The sequence below is a fragment of the Corythoichthys intestinalis genome, chromosome 15, assembly GCF_030265065.1.
Source record: "Corythoichthys intestinalis isolate RoL2023-P3 chromosome 15, ASM3026506v1, whole genome shotgun sequence".
Classification (NCBI taxonomy): domain Eukaryota; kingdom Metazoa; phylum Chordata; class Actinopteri; order Syngnathiformes; family Syngnathidae; genus Corythoichthys; species Corythoichthys intestinalis.
In genome coordinates this window covers 5514183-5536959 of record NC_080409.1, presented here as the reverse complement: position 1 = coordinate 5536959, position 22777 = coordinate 5514183, and the positions used below count along the sequence as shown (strand labels likewise).

The window sequence follows — 22777 nt, the reverse complement described above, 5'->3', positions numbered from 1 at the left end:
GAAAAAAATAATTGATCTAAGTACAACAAAAGAATAATTGGCTAACTTGCATAGCAAACGTCCACTAGCTTAAATGCGATAAAATGCTAACTTTTTTTTTTTTTTTAACATGTCTACAGCTTGAGGCAAGGGAGGGCAGTCAGGCGCTTGAAACACTAAAACTGTTGTGAAATGTAACGTTTAATTGGTAAAAGCGCGGCCTGGTCACCCACACTTTATAATATGACATATTTTGATGTATTATGTCTTATAATCATGTGACCATTGTTTCACCAGTTATCCCCGCCTTCCAGTATTATAACAGTCTTCTGAGCTCTGCCACATCAGAGCATTGTTGTACTCCATGTGTGATGGATGTTCTCCTTGTGATCATAAGTAAACTTTTAAAAGACTTCTGGAGTGAGAAACTTGTTCTTCTAAAAACAAAGGGAGAACGGATTTTCTCCCCTGACACTATACTTCATAATAAAATAACGAATGCATAAACAAATAGCTCAAACAGAAACTTAAATTTGTTGGTCTTAACAGGGAGCAGCTGGATTCAGCCATATTAGACGAGTTATGGCATATTCACTGTTGCCACTAGAGAGCAGTATATCCACCAGAATCTATAGACTTATTGACGGCTCAGATTGGTCATGCACTGCGCCTCGCATTCAAATAAGGAGCAGCCCACATCAAGAGGAGCTATTCACAAACACAAGCACACAGCGATCTAGCGCCGGATTTTTATGGAAAAAGTATGAAAGCTGTACTGCATACAAATAGGAAGGATTGTCTCAGGAGTGATTTGTTCGAGGATTCAAGGTAATAATTATATTTTTCGTACAGTGCATGCATTTTTAAACATTGTGAAAAAATGGGAGAAATTAGCCGCTACTGCATTGGCATCATAGTTCCCAATATTTACGTAAAATAAATGCTAACTGCACAGTTTCTTTGCTTTTAACCAAGAATCTAGACTGTTTTACATTTCATATCTATGAAGAATTCGGGGATTTAAGCATTTATTCACAAGAATTTTCACTGGAAAAGCTCAGTTTACATGGAGGCGGCTGCTAGCTACATTCACTAACAGACTAGCATTGAACTTCGACATATTTACATAAAATAAACGCTAACTGCACTTTTTTTTTTTTTGCTTTTAACCAAGAATCGAGACTGTTTTACGTCCATATCTATAAAGAATTCGGGGATTTAAGCATTTATTCACAAGAATTTTCACTGGAAAAGCTCAGTTTACATGAGGCGGCTGCTAGCTACATTCACTAACAGACTAGCATTGAACTTCGACATATTTACATAAAATAAACGTTAACTGCACTTTTTTTTTTTTGCCTTTAACCAAGAATCGAGACTGTTTTACATCCATATCTATAAAGAATTTGGGGATTTACGCATTTATTCACAAGAAGTATCAACGAAAAAAGCTCTTTGGCTGTGAGTCCACTCGGTCAGCTTTGACGGCCTCGCTAACAATGCAGGCCCCTATTTATCAACCCTGCGACCCGCGTCCCATCAATACATACAAGTCTATGCCAGAATCAATAAAGCTAAATGCAGACATTTTCAAAACAAACCATTACAATGCCAATCAAATTCAACAATCCTCGAAGCAGCAAAATTTGATTCGAAGCTTTTTTCTAATTGAATTACTCGACTTAATCGATTAATCGTTGCAGCACTAAACACAATACAACATCATGAAAGACAGTAGTGTGCAGCAACTTTTCTATTTGTAATTTTCCAAAGTTTTTATGTAATTTAATTGCTCACCCAGGGCTGCCTGAAGCAGAAAAAAGGTCAACAGCCAGATTGTTTTTGTCCTCATTCAGTCTCTGGTAAAGAGACCCACATCTGTTGACTGTGATCATCCCCAAAGTCCACTCAGAGTGTTTTTTCCACCAACCTGTAATGCAGCTGATGATCCAGAAGGCAAGATGAGAAATGCAAAAACAAGTGTGAACTGTTACTAAAACAGCTCATAGCTGATCCAAAAGCCCATTTAAGGGGTTTGCGCATTCTCTCTATAAATCTGGCTGTGCTAAAAATCTGCAAAGTGCTGTGGTGGACATAAGAGAGCTCAGGCATTCAGGACAGATACCTTTTAAGGACATGTAACACTGAGTTGCTTTCCATTCGCAGCTCCAAAGGAAAAGCTAATGTAAGGTCATGCTCTGCTCTAGTGAAATGCATTGCAAAATGTGATAGCAGGAGGTTGCCGTTTAACATTAAACCCCAGTTTTAGTAACTAGTGCATGTACTGTAAGACCAGGTATCATTATATGACATCATTAAATTTTTACAAGATTTAAACTCACCTCAGAGGCTCACAGTAGAAGCTGTCGCATGATCTAAAAACAATATTTAGAAGTTCCTCTGATGAATCAGCACTCATCAGGCACATTCGGGTTTCGCAAGCATGTCTGCAAAAATGTTGTTGAAATATGCTTCCTGTGACAAAACTACAAGTGACGTGTGCTTATTGTGTGACACACGCAAGGCTTTTCAAGTGTGTCTATTTGCAACCAGAGGAACTTGACCAGACTCAATTTTAGCAAATATATGTGGAGCGCCACATAATTGCTCAACTAAGACTAAGAATTAACTTGTTGACATTGTTGTTGTCACTTCTTTCAACCAAAAATACATTTGTGTATTGAAAAGCAAAAAAAAAAACAAAGTTTTACATCATTCATAAATAACAAAATTCATGAACCGCAAACATGATATTGTTGCTTTGGTAATTAAGCCATTAGAGAAAAGTTAATTGTTATTCAGTGCGCAGAATCATAGACTTCATTACCTATTGACGTGACACTTCGTCATTGTTTGCGCGACGCCTTACCATAGGAGGCCGAACTTGAATCTTCATTTAGTAATAGTCAGTCAAAGGCGGCACACGGTCATGTCAAAGCCGGATTTAAGCTTAGATTTTAGAAGAACTACGAAAGCTGTACCGCATGCAACCAGGAAGGATTGTCGCAGGAGTGATTTGTTCAAGGATTCAAGGTAATTATTATATTTTTCGTTCCAAGCATGGATTTTGAAACGTTGTGAAAAAAATCAATGGGAGAATGGGAACCGCTACGGCACTGGCGTCATTCTTCAACATACAGTGGGGAGAACAGTTATTTGATACACAGCCAATGGGTTTTCCCATTGGCAGTGTATCAAATACTTGTTCTCCCCACTGTAAATACTTAAAATAGATGCGTAACTGCTCGGTTTTTAGCTCTTTCAACAAAGAATCAAGACAGTTTTACATCCATATCTATAAAGAATTCAGGGATTGAAGCACTTGGTAAATGGCGTTATACTTGTATAGCACTTTTCCACCGTTTAAGGCGCTTTACATTACATTGCCATCCACCTACTGGTGACGCAGCACCAGGAGCAATGTGGGGTTCAGTATCTTGCTCAAGGATACTTGGGCAAGTTCATCAGGGCAGAGAAGCGAACCCACAACCTCTGGGTTAGGGGACAACTACTCTACCACTGAGCCACGCCATCCACTTATTCGCAAGTATTTTCTTCTTTGTTTACACATGGAGACGGCTTAAAGACGAGCCACACATTCCCCATACTTACGTGAAATACATGCTATCTGCACGGTTTCTTTTGCTTTTAACCAAGAATCGAGACTGTTTTAAATGGTAACTGGACAGTACTTATATAGCGCATTTATCTGCACGGTTACCATGCCCAAAGCGCTTTACATTAGCACACATTCACACACCAATGGGGCTGCTGCCATGCAAGGCGCTGTCAACCCATTGGAGGCAAATCAAGGTTCAGTGCCTTGCCCAAGGGCACTTTGACAGTGGGCAGTCATTAGTGGTGTCAACAATAATCGATGCGGTGATGCATCCCGATGCGGGGCATGGACGATTGGATTCGATTCGGGCAACAAGCCGAATCGATTCAGCGCATTTTAAAATATATAAGTACGTTCACAAATCTTCCCTGCGCAATTCCGGTGAAGCAACGGATTTGGTTTCCCCATTTGTATTATTATTCTCATGTTTCATTTTTTTACACACCGCATAACTCTGGTCAAGTTTCCCACCAACCTCGTAGAAGCCAAAATGTCTCCAGATGTCTGCTTTCGATGTCTTAGGTGCACCAATAATCTTTCTCACTCCCTCTTTCTCCGCTTCAGCCATTGTTATGTTATGTCCTATAGGTTAGATCTTGTGCCCGAACCCGATACATTTTGGACCCGACCCGAAATTCAGGAATTAAGCATTCACGTTCGGGTCGGGCCGCCGCGCCACACTAATAAATCATAATTTTAAAAAAATGGGATAAAACCGAGAGCAGGCTCTCTGTATTGTGCATTTGCTTGTGCACGCACATGAACGCCGTGTCCCGCGTGTTTTTTTTTTTTTTTATTAAACTTTCCCAGCCTTATTTCGTTGTGTAAAAGCTTTATAATGATCATAAAAATATGTAGACTATTTAAAAATTAAGAAAACCTTCGCTTTTTTCTGCCAACTGAGAATTCATTACGAAAGACACTTTTATTTATGCACACAAAGGCATCCTTTTGAATCTTCTCCTCTGTGTGTCTGCAAAACCACTTTTTTTTTTTTTTTTAAATATGAAACTTTCCCGTCGTTATTTGGTTGTGTAAATGCTTTTATGATGATCATAAAATATGTAGACTACTTAAACATTAAGAAAACTTTTTTTTCTGCCAACTGAGAATTCGTTACGAAGGACACTTTTATTTATGCACACAAAGGCAACAGAAATGTGATCCTTTTGAATCTTCTCCTCTGTGTGTCTGCAAAATCGCATGTTTTTTTTTTTTATTAACCTTTCCCAGCATTATTTCGTTGTGTAAATGCTTTTATAATGATCATAAAAATATGTACACTATTTAAACATTAAGAAAACTTAAGAAAACAACTCGAAGAAATGAAAATAAATCACTGCTGCTGCGTTTTTTTTTTCTTTCTCGCGTCACTCCCAAAAAAAAAATTTTTTTTTTAATTTGGGTTTTGGGGGCTGGACCGGCAAATCTAGTTAATTGATCGGGCTCGGGTCGGGCTTCAATACCAGCGGGCCGTGTCGGGTCGGGCTGGATTTTTTTAGGCCTGATCTAACATCTATTGCACATATATAGTGGGCTAGGCCTACATTTTACTTTTGTTCTACATTGCAATTTAGTTGATGTTTTGTTTGCAACTGAACTGATCCCTGGATTGATATTGCGATAAAGATGCTGCTGCACTACAATATTTTCTTTGTCGTTTTCTTTAATATTTACTTGAATATTTTTATTGATGGGTCGTTGTGACTAAAATACAGTGACTGTTATTACTGATTTTGCACAGGAGTTCAGATGTTGCACTGTGTGTCCTCCTGGGGTGACAGCCACGCACACCAATTTGATGTAGAGTGCGGTGTATGGTCTGAGCACTAACAGGCTGACCCCCCCATCTCTTCCATCTCTGCAGCAACGCTGACAGCACTCCAGTAACAAGTCACATGAAATTTTGGAGGGAAAATAACAAGCAGTACTCAATTTGGACATTTAGGGATTACGGGGGCAGGCTATTCCACAACCTGGGGGCAGCAATTGCAAAAGATCGGTCAGCCCCACTGTTTAAGTCTCGACCTTGGAACTTGCAAAAGAAGCTGGCCAGTAGAACGAACAGCCCTGCCAGAGTTATGGATGGTTAATATATAACTAATATAATATTAATATATAATTTTTGGGTTTATAGCCCAAAAATTATGGTACAAATGTTTTCATTATCAATGTGTTATTTACCATTAAATATGCATTGAAAAACACAAAAAAAGCTGATGAAAAAAAATGCTAAATCAACAATTTTACACAAACCTTAAAGTGCGTATGACACTAAAAAGCATGTTTATTTGTTTGTTGTTTGATTATTTCATATTTCACGCTTTGTTTTATGCTCCTGAATGAAATGGACCGCTTGGATGTGTGTGGAAGCGAACGTTTTATATATTCAATTTTTGAATCCCGCGCCATCAAAATGAGTTACCGGCTCCAGTCTCAAGTTTAGGACGAATACGAATGTGACGTCACCCGGGTCAGCATCTCACAATACAGCATTGCTTTATAGCATGCAGATGGATTGCAGATTTAGCTGATGTTGCTTATTAATTCGTTTATTTTTCACATCACGCCAGCCAAATGTGCTGCAGAAAATTGTTGCTTCACCAGTGAGAGGTGTGTGAGCCTTTTTGGGTTCCAAAAGATTCCCGTTCACCATGGATATTGGCAAAAACAAGCCGTACTACTGTGGGACCATTGGACTTACAAGGAAGTGAGTAAACATCGTATTTTGTATTATGTCAAATACTGGGATCATGGCACACCCTCCTGCCCGCAGCAGGGGACCGAGTCCGACGAGCTGTAACTTGCTCGCCGCCGGGCGTGTTGCCGGTCGGCGAAGACAATCGACAACCCCACCGCCGTGTGACATGATCCTGGGTAGTTTTGTGTGATTTTTTGCTTCGAAAGCCGAGAAAAAGACTTTGAAACATCACTCGGTTTGGGTTAGCATGTCGGCTAGCTGTCACGCCAAAATGAACTCAATACAACTCCTGGTTTGTTTACGCTCTCTGAAGCCGGGGCAGGGAAATGACAAAAGCCGTACTGACATAAAATATCGTTCGGGAGGGCCAAGAAGTGGACAGTGTTGACCATTATGGAATAATTTTGCCATGTTTGGTAAGATATAGGCTGTTATTATTTTCATGATTTGAAGATGCAGGCATTTGCACATAATTTTATGTTTTTGTCTATCTGATGACATTGTTAAAAAGAATAATAATCAGACTTCATGTTCATTTTGGCAGATCTGGCAGCTCTCGTGCATATAAAATAATAATATAAAAACGTTGGGGGGAAAGAAGGAGATGAGTCGTCGATGGCTTTCTCCACTTTATTGTTGCAACAATAAGAAGACAAAATAATAGCGGACTGCCGCCACATTCGACCGCGAAGTTTTGCTTCTCGCTGATCTCCTCCTCGCCTCCTACTTCAGCGTTTCTTAAACGGATCGTGCATAGTGTCTTGTTATGAGCTTTTTGTTTACAAATGTATCGAACACACGACGTGCTGACAACTTTGTCTCTTTATTAACACATGGAGCAGTTCTTATGGAAAAGTAAGAACACAGCTCGGCACAGCTCTCGGCAGGAAGTGGCGTCTAATGGCGTGAGAAAATTTAGTTTTTTCACACAAGCGAACAGATTACAAAGCACCACTTCAGTGTTGTCCCGAGACTACATTTCCCATGATTCACTGCGTGACCTGCGTGCTCGCTGATTCGCTGCGAGATAGACTCAATGCCAACACGCTAAATTGTCACCTGTCAGCGGCTCTCGCGAAACAAACTAGAAGGCTATCAAGCGATCACCGTGAATGAAATGCTGAACCGTACAAATGCAATGCAATGCTTGAAGCATGAAGGTGGAAATACATAATACAAATACAAATAAATGTGCACAAACTCACCGGTGTTGTGTGTCTCTTACTGCAACGTGACCGTGAATTACTGCGACGCCGACCCGTTTATATGCACATCCACACCCGTTTCCCGATTGACAGTGGATTACCCCTTTCGGACAAGATCGTAGATGACAAACAATTTAAACACGCTTAACCTAGCGTACGCAACAACAACTATGATCGAGGATTGCCACGAGTTGACTTTCGGCTAACGTCTCTAGCTTATACTGTTCATTCCACAACAGTAGACAGCTAAGCTTTGACAAAGTCATCAGTCATCTATCCAAAAATCACACTTACTTTTTGGCAAATCCTTAATCATAAGCAGACCAGTTAAGGAAGGAGGCATCTTCGAAGTGTTTGCAGCAGAGAACACTACTCGATGATGCCGTGAAATTCATTCACCTCGTGCGAACGAAAGATGTCCATTTACGTGCCCTGCTATCCTTTGGCTACTCATACAACTTTTTGTTTGAGTGAGAACAAAACATCGCCACACACCGCTGTGGCATCTTACCGAGAAGAGATGCAACAAACAATACTGTTCTATGGCGGACTTCCCTCGCACTTCTAGGTGTGACGTAATTTCCGAAGATTTCCGAAGACTGCCGAAGAAAAGCATTTTCGTTGTCAAGGGCGTTGCTATGGGTTAAACAAAGAATCTGGAAGGGTTGCGTTAAAAAAATTAATGAAAATATGCTTATCACTGTTTAGCCATTGATATTATTCAAAAACATGGTTGGCCAACCTTCCTTCACATTACTGCTTTAAGCTTGGATTTTGGAAGAACCACAAAAACCGTACCGCATACAAACAGGAAGGATTGTCTCAGGAGTGATTTGTTTGAGGATTTAAGGTTAATATTATATTTTTCGGACCATGCATGCAATTTGAAACGTTGTGAAAAAAATCAATGGGAGAATGGGAACCGCTACGGCATTGGCGTCATTCTTTGACATACAGTGCCTTGCAAAAGTATTCGGCCCCCTTGAATCTTGCAACCTTTCGCCACATTTCAGGCTTCAAACATAAAGATATGAAATTTAATTTTTTTGTCAAGAATCAACAACAAGTGGGACACAATCGTGAAGTGGAACAACATTTATTGGATAATTTAAACTTTTTTAACAAATAAAAAACTGAAAAGTGGGGCGTGCAATATTATTCGGCCCCTTTACTTTCAGTGCAGCAAACTCACTCCAGAAGTTCAGTGAGGATCTCTGAATGATCCAATGTTGTCCTAAATGACCGATGATGATAAATAGAATCCACCGGTGTGTAATCAAGTCTCCGTATAAATGCACCTGCTCTGTGATAGTCTCAGGCTTCTGTTTAAAGTGCAGAGAGCATTATGAAAACCAAGGAACACACCAGGCAGGTCCGAGATACTGTTGTGGAGAAGTTTAAAGCCGGATTTGGATACAAAAAGATTTCCCAAGCTTTAAACATCTCAAGTAGCACTGTGCAAGCCATCATATTGAAATGGAAGGAGCATCAGACCACTGCAAATCTACCAAGACCCGGCCGTCCTTCCAAACTTTCTTCTCAAACAAGGAGAAACCTGATCAGAGATGCAGCCAAGAGGCACACCATTCCCACTGTCAAACATGGTGGTGGCAGCATCATGGTTTGGGCCTGCTTTTCTTCAGCAGGGACAGGGAAGATGGTTAAAATTGACGGGAAGATGGATGCAGCCAAATACAGGAACATTCTGGAAGAAAACCTGTTGGTATCTGCACAAGACCTGAGACTGGGACGGAGATTTATCTTCCAACAGGACAATGATCCAAAACATAAAGCCAAATCTACAATGGAATGGTTCAAAAATAAACGTATCCAGGTGTTAGAATGGCCAAGTCAAAGTCCAGACCTCAATCCAATTGAGAATCTGTGGAAAGAGCTGAAGACTGCTGATCACAAACACTCTCCATCCAACCTCACTGAGCTCGAGCTGTTTTGCAAGGAAGAATGGGCAAGAATGTCAGTCTCTCGATGTGCAAAACTGATAGAAACATACCCCAAGCGACTTGCAGCTGTAATTGGAGCAAAAGGTGGCGCTACAAAGTATTAACGCAAGGGGGCCGAATAATATTGCACGCCCCACTTTTCAGTTTTTTATTTGTTGAAAAAGTTTAAATTATTCAATAAATGTTGTTCCACTTCACGATTGTGTCCCACTTGTTGTTAATTCTTGACAAAAAAATTAAATTTCATATCTTTATGTTTGAAGCCTGAAATGTGGCGAAAGGTTGCAAGATTCAAGGAGGCCGAATACTTTTGCAAGGCACTGTAAATACATAAAATAGATACGTAACTACCTGGTTTTTAGCGCTTTCAACAAAGAATCGAGACAGTTTTATGTCCATATCGATAAAGAATTCAGTGATTAAAGCATTTATTCACAAGAATTTTCCTCTTTGTTTACACATGGAAGCGGCTAAAAGACGAGCTACACATTCGCCATATTTACGTAAAATACATGCTAACTGCATGGTTTCTCTTGATTTTAACCATGAATCAAGACTGTTTTACGTCCATACCTATGAAGAATTCGGGGATTTAAGCATTTATCCCAAGAATTTTCACCAGAAAGCTCTGTTTACGTCAGACGGCTGCTAGCCTCATTCGCTAACAGAGTAGCATTGTTCTTCGACAATATACATAAAATAAACGCTAACCGCATGGCTTCTTTGCTTTTAACCAAGAATCGAGACTGTTTCATTTCCATATCTATGAAGAATTTGGGGATTTAAGCATTTGTTCACAAGAGCTTTTGCCAGAAAAGCTCTGTTTGCGTCAGGCGGCCGCAAACCTCATTCGCTAACAGTATATAGAGTATAATGATTATAAACGCTATTCTATTCTATAAATTCAGATTGTATATATAATTTATTAATCTATTTAAATATTATTTATAATTGATTCTGCATGTTTTCCTCAAGTATTAAGTATCTGATGATAAATTGAGTGATTTATTAGCTGTTGAAAACTTAAATAAAAATAAAAAAAATTAAGTAGCTATTTTGTTCAAAACCTTATATGATATGTTAAATATTGCTATTGATCCTGAAGATATAGGTGATTATCTCTGCACTTGGTGATTTTTTTTTGCATCTAGTGTAAAATCTGAGACTTTTATAAGCCATTTTAAGTTGTTTTATTCTTATATAAAAAAGAATTAATCGGGATTTTATAAGGGAACAACTTTGAATTTGTCAATGCCGTTGCTCATGGAGACTCATATATGGCTAAGGTAGGTGCCTGTTTTCATTTTAGGTCGGTAGCAGCTTTGGTTTTGAAATATTTGAATTTGAAGTTTTTGAAAACAGAATCGGCCCCGTTTCCCATGTTATGTCAATAAGTAATGAACTCCATTGGTCCAGTCAAAATGGATGTCTGTCCTGTCAATGGCAGCCAACGAGCCAATATAAAATAACTTTATTTAAAAATTAAATAAAAACAGGAAAACATTCTACTGTATATTACCATTATGTCTGATGAATTCATTAAAATGATTGTTTAAAGTACAAAATTGCAGGATATGAGTGAGAGAGCCGTTCTTCCTTGGGTATTTCTTCACGGGAACCGACGTTTAACACCGAGTGAGAGCTCCTCTTGATTCTCTTTCGATCTTCCGGAAGTAATTTGCATCCCCGGTGTAAATATCAGCACCGCCTCTCGGGGGCGTCGCCATGACAACTGAGAACCGATCCGAACGCATTCTTTGGCGTGTGATCTCGTGAAAACTAAACGTCGAGTCCCAGGGGGAAAAAAACAACATCCGGAACGTTCCGTGATCATCCCAACGTGGAGAGAACTTGTTTATTTGCCATCAACATGATGACCAACCTGCTTCCTTTCTTGGCGGACCACGAACGTCTGAGGCTAAAAGTGGAGAAGAAGACAAGAAACATTTTTATTACGCAGCCCGATGACTGCAGGTGCGCCTGCTCACTTCTGCATTCAAATCCATCTTAATTCATTTTTCACTCAATTATGTGACCTGTTTATGTTGTCAGGAAAAGAGAAGAGAATGTCAATTACATAGCAGTTGTAACTGAGGTGAGATCAACTTTTCTCTATGTTGTTCAGCACGTGATCGTATGAACAGAAAAACACTTAGCCGCATTAGAGGAAGGTGGGAAGTCGGATTTATCCTACTCGATTCTTCCTCAACTAACTCAAAACGTCCCAAGCGAATGTAAACAATAAAGATGGCTGAGTTGTTTTTTTGTTTTTATTTTGGCCATCAAAAGACAATCCTGCCTTCTCGTAAAAATCAAATACAGATAAACATATTTGTATAGATTTCTTCATTTCTATAAATAAAAGAATACTGTATCTTGAGTGTACAAAACATAGGCGGAGATTGAGGGGGGCAGAGGGAGCAGTGCCCCTCGATTGACAGAAAAAGTCTCATTGCATGTAATTGACTTTTCTATAAATTTACATAATAATGCTATTCAAGATTTGTTTTATGCTGTCATGGCCACCGTAAAAGTGCCTGTGACAGCATAAAACAATCTTAAATAGCATTATTATGTGAGTTACAATCATATTTTGGGGCGATTCGATTAAATACTGTACAACAATTTGGCAAAGCGCAGATGACGAGAATGCAACTGGTGGCCAAGCCAAGAAAACCGCATTCTCGACTGGCACGTGAATATGACCGAGCGGGCTGGATCGGCCAGCCAAAACGGCTGACGTCAGAGCGGGGTGCTGCTCGCGGCCAAGCCGAGAAAAGCGTATTCTTGGCGGGCACGCCTTTATCGGCCGGCGACCATGATGTGGGACAAGCCGCCGGTCGTGTGGTCTTCTCGGTGGACAGGGGGTATTTTCAGTTCACCCACAAAATGCAAGCCACCTCCTTATTAAAACGTGTGCCATTATCCCAGTATCGGACATATTATGAAACACGTAACTTAGTCATCTCACAATAGTCTCACAGTTGTCGGACTTGTTGTGGCCATTATCCGCGGTGAAGGAAACTTTTTGAAACTCAAAAAGGCTCACACGACTTTCCCTGGTGCAGCAACAAAAGCCTGCAGCACACTGGGCTGGCGTGATGCAAAAATAAATGAAATAATCCGCAAAATCAGCTGAATCGTTCTGCATACTGTAGTATTGGTTGTATACTGAAGATGTTTATCCCGATTCAAAAAAATTGAATATATCGATTACTTCCACACACATCCAAGCGGTCAATTTCATTCAGGAGCATAAAATATCGCACGAAATTTGAAATAAACAAGATTTTTGCTGCCATAGGCACTTTAATCTTCGAGTTAGCAGGGGTTTAATCAGTCAGTGGAGTTGATTTCAACAAATTCTGTGCAGTTTGCTAGTTATTTGTTGGTTTCAGAGCTCCGGAGTGGCTAAGCTGGTGCCTAGCTGTTAAAATGTTGTCAATAAAAGTTGTAAAGCAATAAAACAATAAAAATCAATGAAATGAACAAGAATCCTAAAAATAATTTCATAATGGGTCAAAATTATTTTTCAAACTGGTCATGTGACTAGTACCTTAGAGATGGTCCTTTGCTTTGCTTAGCCAAAACTACACATAGATTGATATTTAGAATTTCTTTAAACCTAAGCTTTCAAAAGTTTCAACAGCAACTGAGCTTGAACCGAGGATTAAACAAAAATAGTGTCAAGATGTATATGGGTTAGGAAAACACAGACGACTGAAAAAGCAGTTTCTGCTCTTGCACTCCTCTTTAAAAGAAACTGCTGTATTCTAAGCCAAAACAACTGTTGTGTTTGGAAGAACAATATGTCTATATGCTGCCATAGCAGATTCATGGTGCATTAAGCCCCCGAACCATTTTTAATTTGTCCGTTTTACCCCGGAAACCTCCATTTACAGATGTCGCGCAACCGCTTCTGTTTCAACCGAGCCATAAAACGAAGGTAATTATGTTAGAGCCCTACTGCAGGCCCGTATGCCTTTTCTTTTTTTCCCCCTCCCAGTCATCAGCACTAATTCCACACACCTGTCCTGCACACCTGGTCATTACCACAGCCTCCCTACCCACAGCCCTTCTGCTTCATGGAGAGTTCTGACAGGGATCAGGGAACAAACAGACCCAATATTGCAGTGCTCAGAGCAGATTTATTGACAATGACCTTGAGAGGGAGAAGTCTTGGCACTTGGTGAGGTACAGAGGGCTGTTCGAGCAGGGGTGGGACGAGAAAGGCGAGGGCCCAGGCAGAGGCGATCCGGACCTGTAGCAGGTCGCAGAAACGAGGCAGAAGTACAGACAAGGAGCAGGCTAGAGGCAAAAAAATCCACAAGGTCAAAAAGTATCAAAATCCTGGAAGACAGGGTAACTAGAATTGCTCGTATGTTGCAGTGAGAGCTAACAAACTCGCAATGGAGCAGAGGGCTGTGGGTGTTTATGTATGGAGACTGTGGTAATGACCAGGTGTGCAGGACAGGTGTGTGGAATTAGTGCTGATGACTGGGAGGGAAAAAAAGGAAAAGGCATACAGGCCTGCAGTAGGGCTCTAACAAATTAATTATATTATTCAAAATGTCATTTTTACCTGAGAATCATTAATTGTCTAATATTTACTTTTTTTTGTTTGTTTTGTTTTTAAACGACTAAAAATATTATTATTAAATATTATTCACTCACATATTTTAAACTTTTAAACAAATTACGTCACAATGAAAAAATGGTGTCAGTACAAAGTCACGGATATTTACCTCATAACAATCGCTTAATTGTGTTTTTTTGTTGCTGTCGCATTTTCTCCGATATGTTAGATGATAAATAATCGATCCAAACAAAGAAAAATTGAAAGAAAAAAAACGTTTAGAAGGGTAAATATATGAAAAAGAAAATCTCGACCACTCCTTGATGTCTGCGATTGCTGCATCGCGACCCTTGTTACAGTACCTTGCAAAAGTATTCGGCCCCCTTGAACCTTGCAACCTTTCGCCACATTTCAGGCTTCAAACATAAAGATATAAAATTTTAATTTTTTGTCAAGAATTAACAACAAGTGGGACACAATCGTGAAGTGGAACAAAATTTATTGGATAATTTAAACTTTTTTAACAAATAAAAAACTGAAAAGTGAGGCGTGCAATATTATTCGGCACCCTTGCGTTAATACTTTGTAGCGCCACCTTTTGCTCCAATTACAGCTGCAAGTCGCTTGGGGTATGTTTCTATCAGTTTTGCACATCGAGAGACTGACATTCTTGCCCATTCTTCCTTGCAAAACAGCTCGAACTCAGTGAGGTTGGATGGAGAGTGTTTGTGAACAGCAGTCTTCAACTCTTTCCACAGATTCTCGATTGGATTGAGGTCTGGACTTTGACTTGGCCATTCTAACACCTGGATACGTTTATTTTTGAACCATTCCATTGTAGATTTGGCTTTATGTTTTGGATCATTGTCCTGTTGGAAGATAAATCTCCGTCCCAGTCTCAGGTCTTGTGCAGATACCAACAGGTTTTCTTCCAGAATGTTCCTGTATTTGGCTGCATCCATCTTCCCGTCAATTTTAACCATCTTCCCTGTCCCTGCTGAAGAAAAGCAGGCCCAAACCATGATGCTGCCACCACCATGTTTGACAGTGGGAATGGTGTGCCTCTTGGCTGCATCTCTGATCAGTTTTCTCCTTGTTTGAGAAGAAAGTTTGGAAGGACGGCCGGGTCTTGGTAGATTTGCAGTGGTCTGATGCTCCTTCCGTTTCAATATGATGGCTTGCACAGTGCTCCTTGAGATGTTTAAAGCTTGGGAAATCTTTTTGTATCCAAATCTGGTTTTAAACTTTTCCACAACAGTATCTCGGACCTGCCTGGTGTGTTCCTTGGTTTTCATAATGCTCTCTGCACTTTAAACAGAACCCTGAGACTATCACAGAGCAGGTGCATTTATACGGAGACTTGATTACACACAGGTGGATTCTATTTATCATCATCGGTCATTTAGGACAACATTGGATCATTCAGAGATCCTCACTGAACTTCTGGAGTGAGTTTGCTCCACTGAAAGTAAAGGGGCCGAATAATATTGCACGCCCCACTTTTCAGTTTTTTATTTGTTAAAAAAGTTTAAATTATCCAATAAATGTTGTTCCACTTCACGATTGTGTCCCACTTGTTGTTGATTCTTGACAAAAAAATTAAATTTCATATCTTTATGTTTGAAGCCTGAAATGTGGCGAAAGGTTGCAAGATTCATGGGGGCCGAATACTTTTGCAAGGCACTGTATATTACCATGTTTCACCCATAAAACCCCCAAAAAATCCAGTTGTGGCCATTCACAGCTGTGTCTTGACACTCGGTGATACATGCTTCATGGAGATTTTGGATCCAAACAAGGTAAGTACGCGATAATATCTCGTTAAAGTCATGGCGTCTGTAATTCTGCTCTCGCGTGCTCTCGCCTCCAAATAGGGTTTTGCTGATTAAATTTTTTATTTTATTTTTTTAAAATGCCCTCCTGTTCAAAATGTTTCTTCACCCAGATAATTGAGATTTTAAGCTTTACACATGCAGATCAGACAATTTTGAAAGATGGCCAAATTGGGGGTCTCAGAGCGGAACTTCAAGTCACCTGAGTGTTTTCCACCATATACATATACTGTACATACAGTATATATACAGGGGTTGGACAGAATAATGTAAACACCTAACATTTTAGCATCATAATCATTTAACATAATTGTTAAAGAATGGCATGAGGAAAATTGTAATGAAGTTGAGCTTCAATCCCCAGACTTTAACATTATTGAGCATTTATAGTCAATTGTAGAGATTCAATTAAGACGTCAATTTCCATTGCCATCGTCTCTAAAAGAGTTTGAAGGTAGTCTAACTGAAGAATGGCTTAAAATTCCTTTCGAAACAATTCATATGCTGTATGAATCAATACCCCAGAGAATTGATACTGTAATTGCTGCAAAAAGCAGACCTACACCATATTTAATTAGTTTTTGTTGATTTTTTAAGGTGTTTCCATTATTTTGTCCAACCCATTTATATATACTGTATATATACATACATATTAGGGATGTCCCGATCCAGGTTTTTGCACTTCCGATCCGATACCGATATTGTTTTGCACTTCCGATCCGATACCGATACTGGCCGATACCAACCTATCTGAGCATGTGTTAAAGTTTAAAGTTATTTAGCCTCCTTACTTAGTTGTCAGACTCATGTTGAAAAAGGTTTTAGTACTCTTGATAACAACTAGCCAGCTGAATTAGGTGATTTTGAATAACACACAACGGTTGGTCACAAGAAACTGACCTGTTTATTCAGTGACAAACACAAAACATTATAAATAACAAACAGAAATGGCATAGTCAGTCAGTAAAACGTGCAAATAATATTGTATATTGTCTTAAAAAAGCAAAACACACCAACAACCTCAGTGGAAAATCCCACAAATCCCCCAAGCTATAAGATGCTTTTAATGTTTCGTGCATTAGTTACAAAAATTGTATAAAAAGCCTCTCAGGTTTAAATAAACGACTATTTCAGTATCAAGTTAACATTTTAAAACAGTAAATAAAATACTCAAGTCCCCATTCTGTATCAGCAGCTTTAAACTACATTCAATTCATTTAATTTTGCGAATCAACTGTTAAAGTTGTTAAAATTTCTCCCGTTATTACATAATTTCCCTTCTGTCTACTTTCGACATGTGAAAGTTTTAAAACTGTTTTGAAGATAGATTCAAGTCAAGATTTTGCCGATTTAGGAGTATGTTAGATAAAAAGTTAATTAGCTTCGCTTTGAATGTTCACAACAGCCTACTAGGGAAGTCTCCTGCTTTAAGATGGCGGCTGTATACTAACGCATCTGGTTTTCAATACTTCAATGTTGCTAACGCAGTCGAGTCTGTCGTTTTGCATCTAGTTCTATATACATATGATATCTATTATCTCCAGTAAAACGACGTTGACGTAGTTTGTAGCGGCTTTCAGCAGCAGTCAGGTATTCTTGTGTTTTTTATCCAGCGGCATGAGTTGAGCTAAAGCCGTGAGTTGAGCACTGGCATTACCCGGGTCTATGACAAGCATTATGTTTACTTTCGGGACGCAATGCGGTCCCGAAAGTACCGCATTGCACCGAAAGTACCGAAAGTAAATGAGAAACTGACCGCATTGCGTCCCGAAGACCGCGCTGTGGATGATCTGACGATATGGCAATACAACGATCATCGATACGTTGGTCAGGAAATCATTCTAGCATGTTCTACAAACACCTAATAAACAGAAAAACAAGCTTCTGCTGTGAAATTGGAATGAGTTTATGACTAGTAGACGTCCAATCCATTTGAAGTGGGAGGGGTGGCAGCAAATGAACGAATGGATTGAACGTCTATGACTGTCATTGGCAGCCAATGCCAGGCAATGAGGTAATTCTGGGCCATTTAAGGTAATTTACCTGTTGATTTTCAGTTACTTCCTGTTGATTTTGGGGTATTTTATGGGTCACTTCCTGTTTATTTTGCGTTACAGAACAGGAAGTGACCTGGGAATCACCCAAATGATTAGGCAGTGACTCAAACTCAACAGGAAATGACCTGTAAATGAAATGCAAGTGACCTGTAAATGCCGCGAAAATCAGACAGAATGACTGCGAATGCTCTGGTTTCGAATTAGTGCTGCAACGATTAATCGATTAACTCGAGTATTCGATTAGAATAAAAGATTCAAATTAAATTTTGCTGCTTTGAATATTCGTTTAATTAAAGCGGTGTTGTAATGGTTTGTTTTGAAAGTGTTTGCATTTATTGATTTCGGTGGATACACAGCCCTCTAGTCTACCTCATTTCACATGGCTCCCTGTTAAGAACAACATAAGCTAGGTTTCATTTGGGCTAATGATTTTTTGAACGCATTCGTAATTTAGTTTAAAGATATATTTAGCTTTTTTTTTGTGGGAATATATGTCTGAGCCATTTGTTAAGAGCAATGTCAAAAAGCATTAGCATTTTATAGCATTTAAGCCAGCGGACTTTTGCTATGTAAGTTAGCCAATTGTTCTTCTGTTGTACATAGATCCTCTTTTTTTATATATCCCGTGTAAGGCTCAGCTCAGGTATTTTAATTTTATGTTTCTTATCCGATTACTCGATTATTCGAACTAAATAGTTCATTGATTAATTGACTACTAAAATAATTGATAGCTGCAGCCATATTTCGAATGAAGGAACGTTCCCAGTCTAAATAGATTGGGCGTTGAGCACCATCAATGGCAGCCTGAGAGTTACCTGGGACACTATTATGGTGGAAGATTTTGGTAGCAACTTGTTGGTCCCTTTTTTTTTTTTTTTTTTTTTTTTTCTTAAACGTTGACACCTTTTTTAAAACAATATCTCGATTCTTGGCAGGAGCATATCGATAACCTTTTGGGATACAAAGTATCACGATACATCACCTTTTCGATATTTTGTCATTGTAAGTTAATTGTATTGCTGACTCAGCATTTCAGGGTCATCAACAAAAGTCAAACTGCCTATGGTACAAATCATCGGATAACTTAATGCAAAGAGATAGCAGCATATTCTCACGCAGTCAGTAAAAATCATATAGGGTTACAGGTAGTTGTGTTATGTAATTAAGGACATTAATAATAAATAGATACAGATAGCTACATTTTTACAATTGTGTAATTAATGTTTGTTGAAATTCGCCCCCCCGGCCCAGACGCACCCAGGAACAGCGACAGCCAAAACAAGTGCCGCTCGGCTGACGCTGCCCCTGCGCGCGCCAACCGGGAAGGCAGAACTTCGCGCGTTCTCTCTGATACTAACCCTTTGTACTGACTCCATGTTCCAAAAGTTTAAAAAAGACTCGCCGAAAGCAGGTTGACAACTTATGCGTCGACAATGGTAAAAACAAGGCAAAAACAAACGACGGAGGGACAATTCTGGATCCAAAACAAGGCTACATGTTTCTGAGCAGCAAACATCTGTGTTATCTCAGTGTCCAGTCTTTTTAAAGTCTTTGCTGAAGCGGGCCGGGTCAAAGGTGTGTCTGGGCGTTGCTTTTGGGTCTTCCCCTCTGTGGCCGGTTTTGGGCGGCTTAGGTTCGTGCGCGGATTGGGACGCCCGCTATCAACTTTGCAGTCCGGGCTGGCTGTACTTGTTTTAGGACAAAGCGCTTTGTCCTTGGAGTTTGCTGGGAGAGCTGATTGCAAGAGTTGGTGCGTCAATCTTGTGATAAGACGGCATTGTGTATCTCTTCTATTTCTTCTCATTAAACTATGGTGTGCTATTTATTTTATATTACTAGTGCAGTCCTACCGTAAATATGAAAATGATACTATTTCCTGATTAATTATATTACGTGTGTTAGAGTAATGCAAACAGTTAGACGGTGCCTACGAGAACCTGTACCATATGTATGTGTTAGACTATATATGTGTTAGACTAATGCAAACAATTATATGGTGTGTGCGATGACGATATCTTTTCCCCTTCATGTTTTAACATTGACATTCTGGTTTTCGCTGGGCAGCGCCATTTGCCAGGTGATGTCAGATGGGCAGCGCCATGTGCCAGGTGATGTCAGATTTAAGAAACCCGTGAAGTCGGGATATTTTTTTCCCGACTTTGAAACTACGACCTCCCAGTTCGAATGGCGTTCCAATGATCTTTTTCCTGGTCGGAGGTTGGAAAACACCGACTTCCCACCTTCCTCGAATGCAGCATTAAAGCAGTGCTTCTCAAATATTTTCTGTTACCCACCCCTCCAGGAAGATGTGAACGTTTTAAGCCCTCCCCCCAACTCTCTGCCGCCACTGTAAATAGTACTATTTGTCTATAAAATTATTAATATTATTATTATTATAAGTACACCTCTGCATAACATTGTGTCCCTTTTAATATTAAAGGGGAAAAACGTAATATAGATCAACTTACAGAACAGTATAACTTTCAAACTGTAAAAATACACTCATGGTGCATTTTTTGATCATTTAATACTGAATAAAAAAATTTAATAAAATCAAAAATAATAAATTCAAATTGATAAACAACATTAAATCATGAGGACAATATGCCTAACAATTTGACTGAAAAAATAAAAATAGAACAACATCGACTGTGTCAACAACATCGACAGTGTCACTAGAAAGAGGGACAGTTTTTATTTTTGCTGCAGGCAGTGTCAGCTCCTTTGCTATGGTGTGGGGGTTATTTTGCACTGAGCAACTTGGTAGCCACCTTATATGATGCTACTCAAGTAAATGTAATGGTGTAAATGAAGTGTGTTACTACCCACCTTCTCTGCATATTTCTGGAAATATTGTCCGTGAGAGAGTTGCTGCATGGTAACAAAATTTGAAGGACACAATACAGTTGCATTGTAAATGCATTTAAACGTGGTTGATTTAAAGTGGTATGAAAAAGTATCTAAACCTTTTGGAACTTCTCACATTTCTGCATAAAATCACCATCAAATGTGATCTGATCTTTGTCAAAATCACACAGATGGAATAAAAGTGTCTGGTTTCACTAAAACCACCTAAACATTTATAGGTTTTCATATTTTAATGAGAATAGTATGCAAACAATGACAGAAGGGGGAAAATAAGTAAGTGAACCATCACATTTAATATTTTGTGCCCCCCCCCCCCCCCCCCTTTGGCAACAATAACTTCACCCAGACACTGTCTGTAGCTGCAGATCAGTCTGGCACATCGATCAGGACTAATCTTGGCCCATTCTTCTCGACAAAACTGCTGTAGTTCAGTCAGATTCCTGGGATCTGTGGCAAGAATGGCTGTCTTTAGGTCATGCCACAGCATCTCAATGGGGTTCAAGTCTGGACTTTGAATTGGCCACTCCAAAACGTGTATTTTGTTCTTCTGGAACCATTCTGAAGTTGATTTACTTCTATGTTTTGGATCATTGTCTTATTGCAGCATCCATACTCTTTTTAGCATCAACCGTCTGACAGACGGCCTCAGGTTTTCCTGCAAAACATCCTGATAAATTTTTGAATTCATTCTTCCATTAAGGATTGCAAGTTGTCCAGGCCCTGAGGTAGCAAAACAGCCCCAAATCATGATGCTCCCTTCACCATGCTTCACGGTGGGGATGAGGTGTTGAGGTTGGTGAGCTGTTCCATTTTTCCTCCACACATGACGTTGTGTGTTACTCCCAAACAATTCAACTTTGGTTTTATTAGTTCACAAAATATTTTGCCAACACTTCTGTTGAGTGTCCAAGTGTCTTTTTGCAAACATTAAACGAGCAACAATGTTTTTCTTTTAGACAGCAATGGCTTCCTCCGAGGAGTCCTCCCATGAACACCATTCTTGGCCATCGTTTTACATATTGTTGATGTGTGCACAGCGATATTGGACTGTGCCAGTTATTTATGTAAGTCTTTAGCAGACACTCTAGGGTTCTTACCTCTCTGAGTATTCTGCGCTGAACCCTTGGCATCCTCTTTGGTGGACAGCCACTCCTTGGGAGAGAAGCAACAGTGCCAAACTCTCTCCATTTGTAGACAACTCCTCTGACTGTCGATTGATGAACATCCAGACTTTTAGAGATAGTTTTGGTCCTTTCCCAGATTTACACAAATCAACAATCCTTGATCGCAGGTCTTCAGACAGCTCTTTTGAGCCTTAATGCACATCTGACAATTCTTCTCATCAAGAGAATTCTAACCAGGTGTGTGAGTTTTATAGTGGGCAGAGCAGCTTTAAACCACTCATCAGTGATTGGGCACACACCTGACTCAAAATTTTTGGTAAAAATTGGTTTCAGTTGCTCTCTAAATTTCCTTAGGCAGAGGGTTTACTTTATTTTTCCCCCTTCTTGCATTGTTTGCATGTTATCCTCACCAAAATATGAAAACCTATAAATGTTTGGATTTTTTTTGTTAAAGCAGATACTGTATTTTCATCTGTGTGATTTTGACAAAGATCACATTTGATGGTGATTTTATGCAGAAAAGTGAGAAATTCCAATAGGTTCAGATACTTTTTTATAACACTGTAACGTTTAGCCTCCAAGCAGAATCCTCGGAGTGGGCGTAAATACGTTACAAAAGACTCTGGTTCTGAAGAAACAAGCCGAGCTGGACGAGGTGAACAACCTTCTTGTGCTCAAAAGAAAAGAATTCATGAGAAATGTGGACGAGTTGGCTCAAATGAGGACTGAACTGCAAATAAAACATCAGGAGGTATGTGCACAACATTTTTATTTGATCACAGCTACATTTTTCTCCTTGGCATCCTTTTGTTCTTCTTCCCCTAGCGTTACATTTTATTCTATCCTCAGATGGAT

General features: G+C 39.5%; 2 protein-coding genes across 5 annotated transcripts in view; one reads left to right on the top strand and one right to left on the bottom strand.

Annotated features, from left to right (window-relative positions):
- The window catches only part of LOC130931385 (ankyrin repeat and SOCS box protein 2-like), a 36545-nt gene extending 34498 nt beyond the window's left edge, over positions 1 to 2047 (bottom strand). Inside the window, exon 1 of one of the 2 annotated variants that reach the window (XM_057860145.1) lies at positions 1910 to 2047. In XM_057860145.1, the coding sequence (XP_057716128.1) occupies positions 1910 to 2022 (113 nt within the window). In that variant the 5' untranslated portion in view covers positions 2023 to 2047. The other variant, XM_057860146.1, reaches the window with a different exon arrangement.
- A 9145-nt stretch (positions 2048 to 11192) lies between these two features.
- Positions 11193 to 22777, top strand: part of si:ch1073-416d2.4 (coiled-coil domain-containing protein 42 like-2) — a 32189-nt gene continuing 20604 nt past the window's right edge. For all 3 annotated transcript variants that reach the window (XR_009067180.1, XR_009067181.1, XM_057859844.1), the window contains exons 1-3: positions 11193 to 11439; positions 11518 to 11560; positions 22497 to 22673. Coding sequence is in view for 1 of the 3 variants with exons in the window: in XM_057859844.1 (XP_057715827.1) it covers positions 11336 to 11439; positions 11518 to 11560; positions 22497 to 22673 (324 nt within the window). In the remaining 2 variants the exon portion in view is untranslated. The remainder of the gene's footprint in view (positions 11440 to 11517; positions 11561 to 22496; positions 22674 to 22777) is intronic.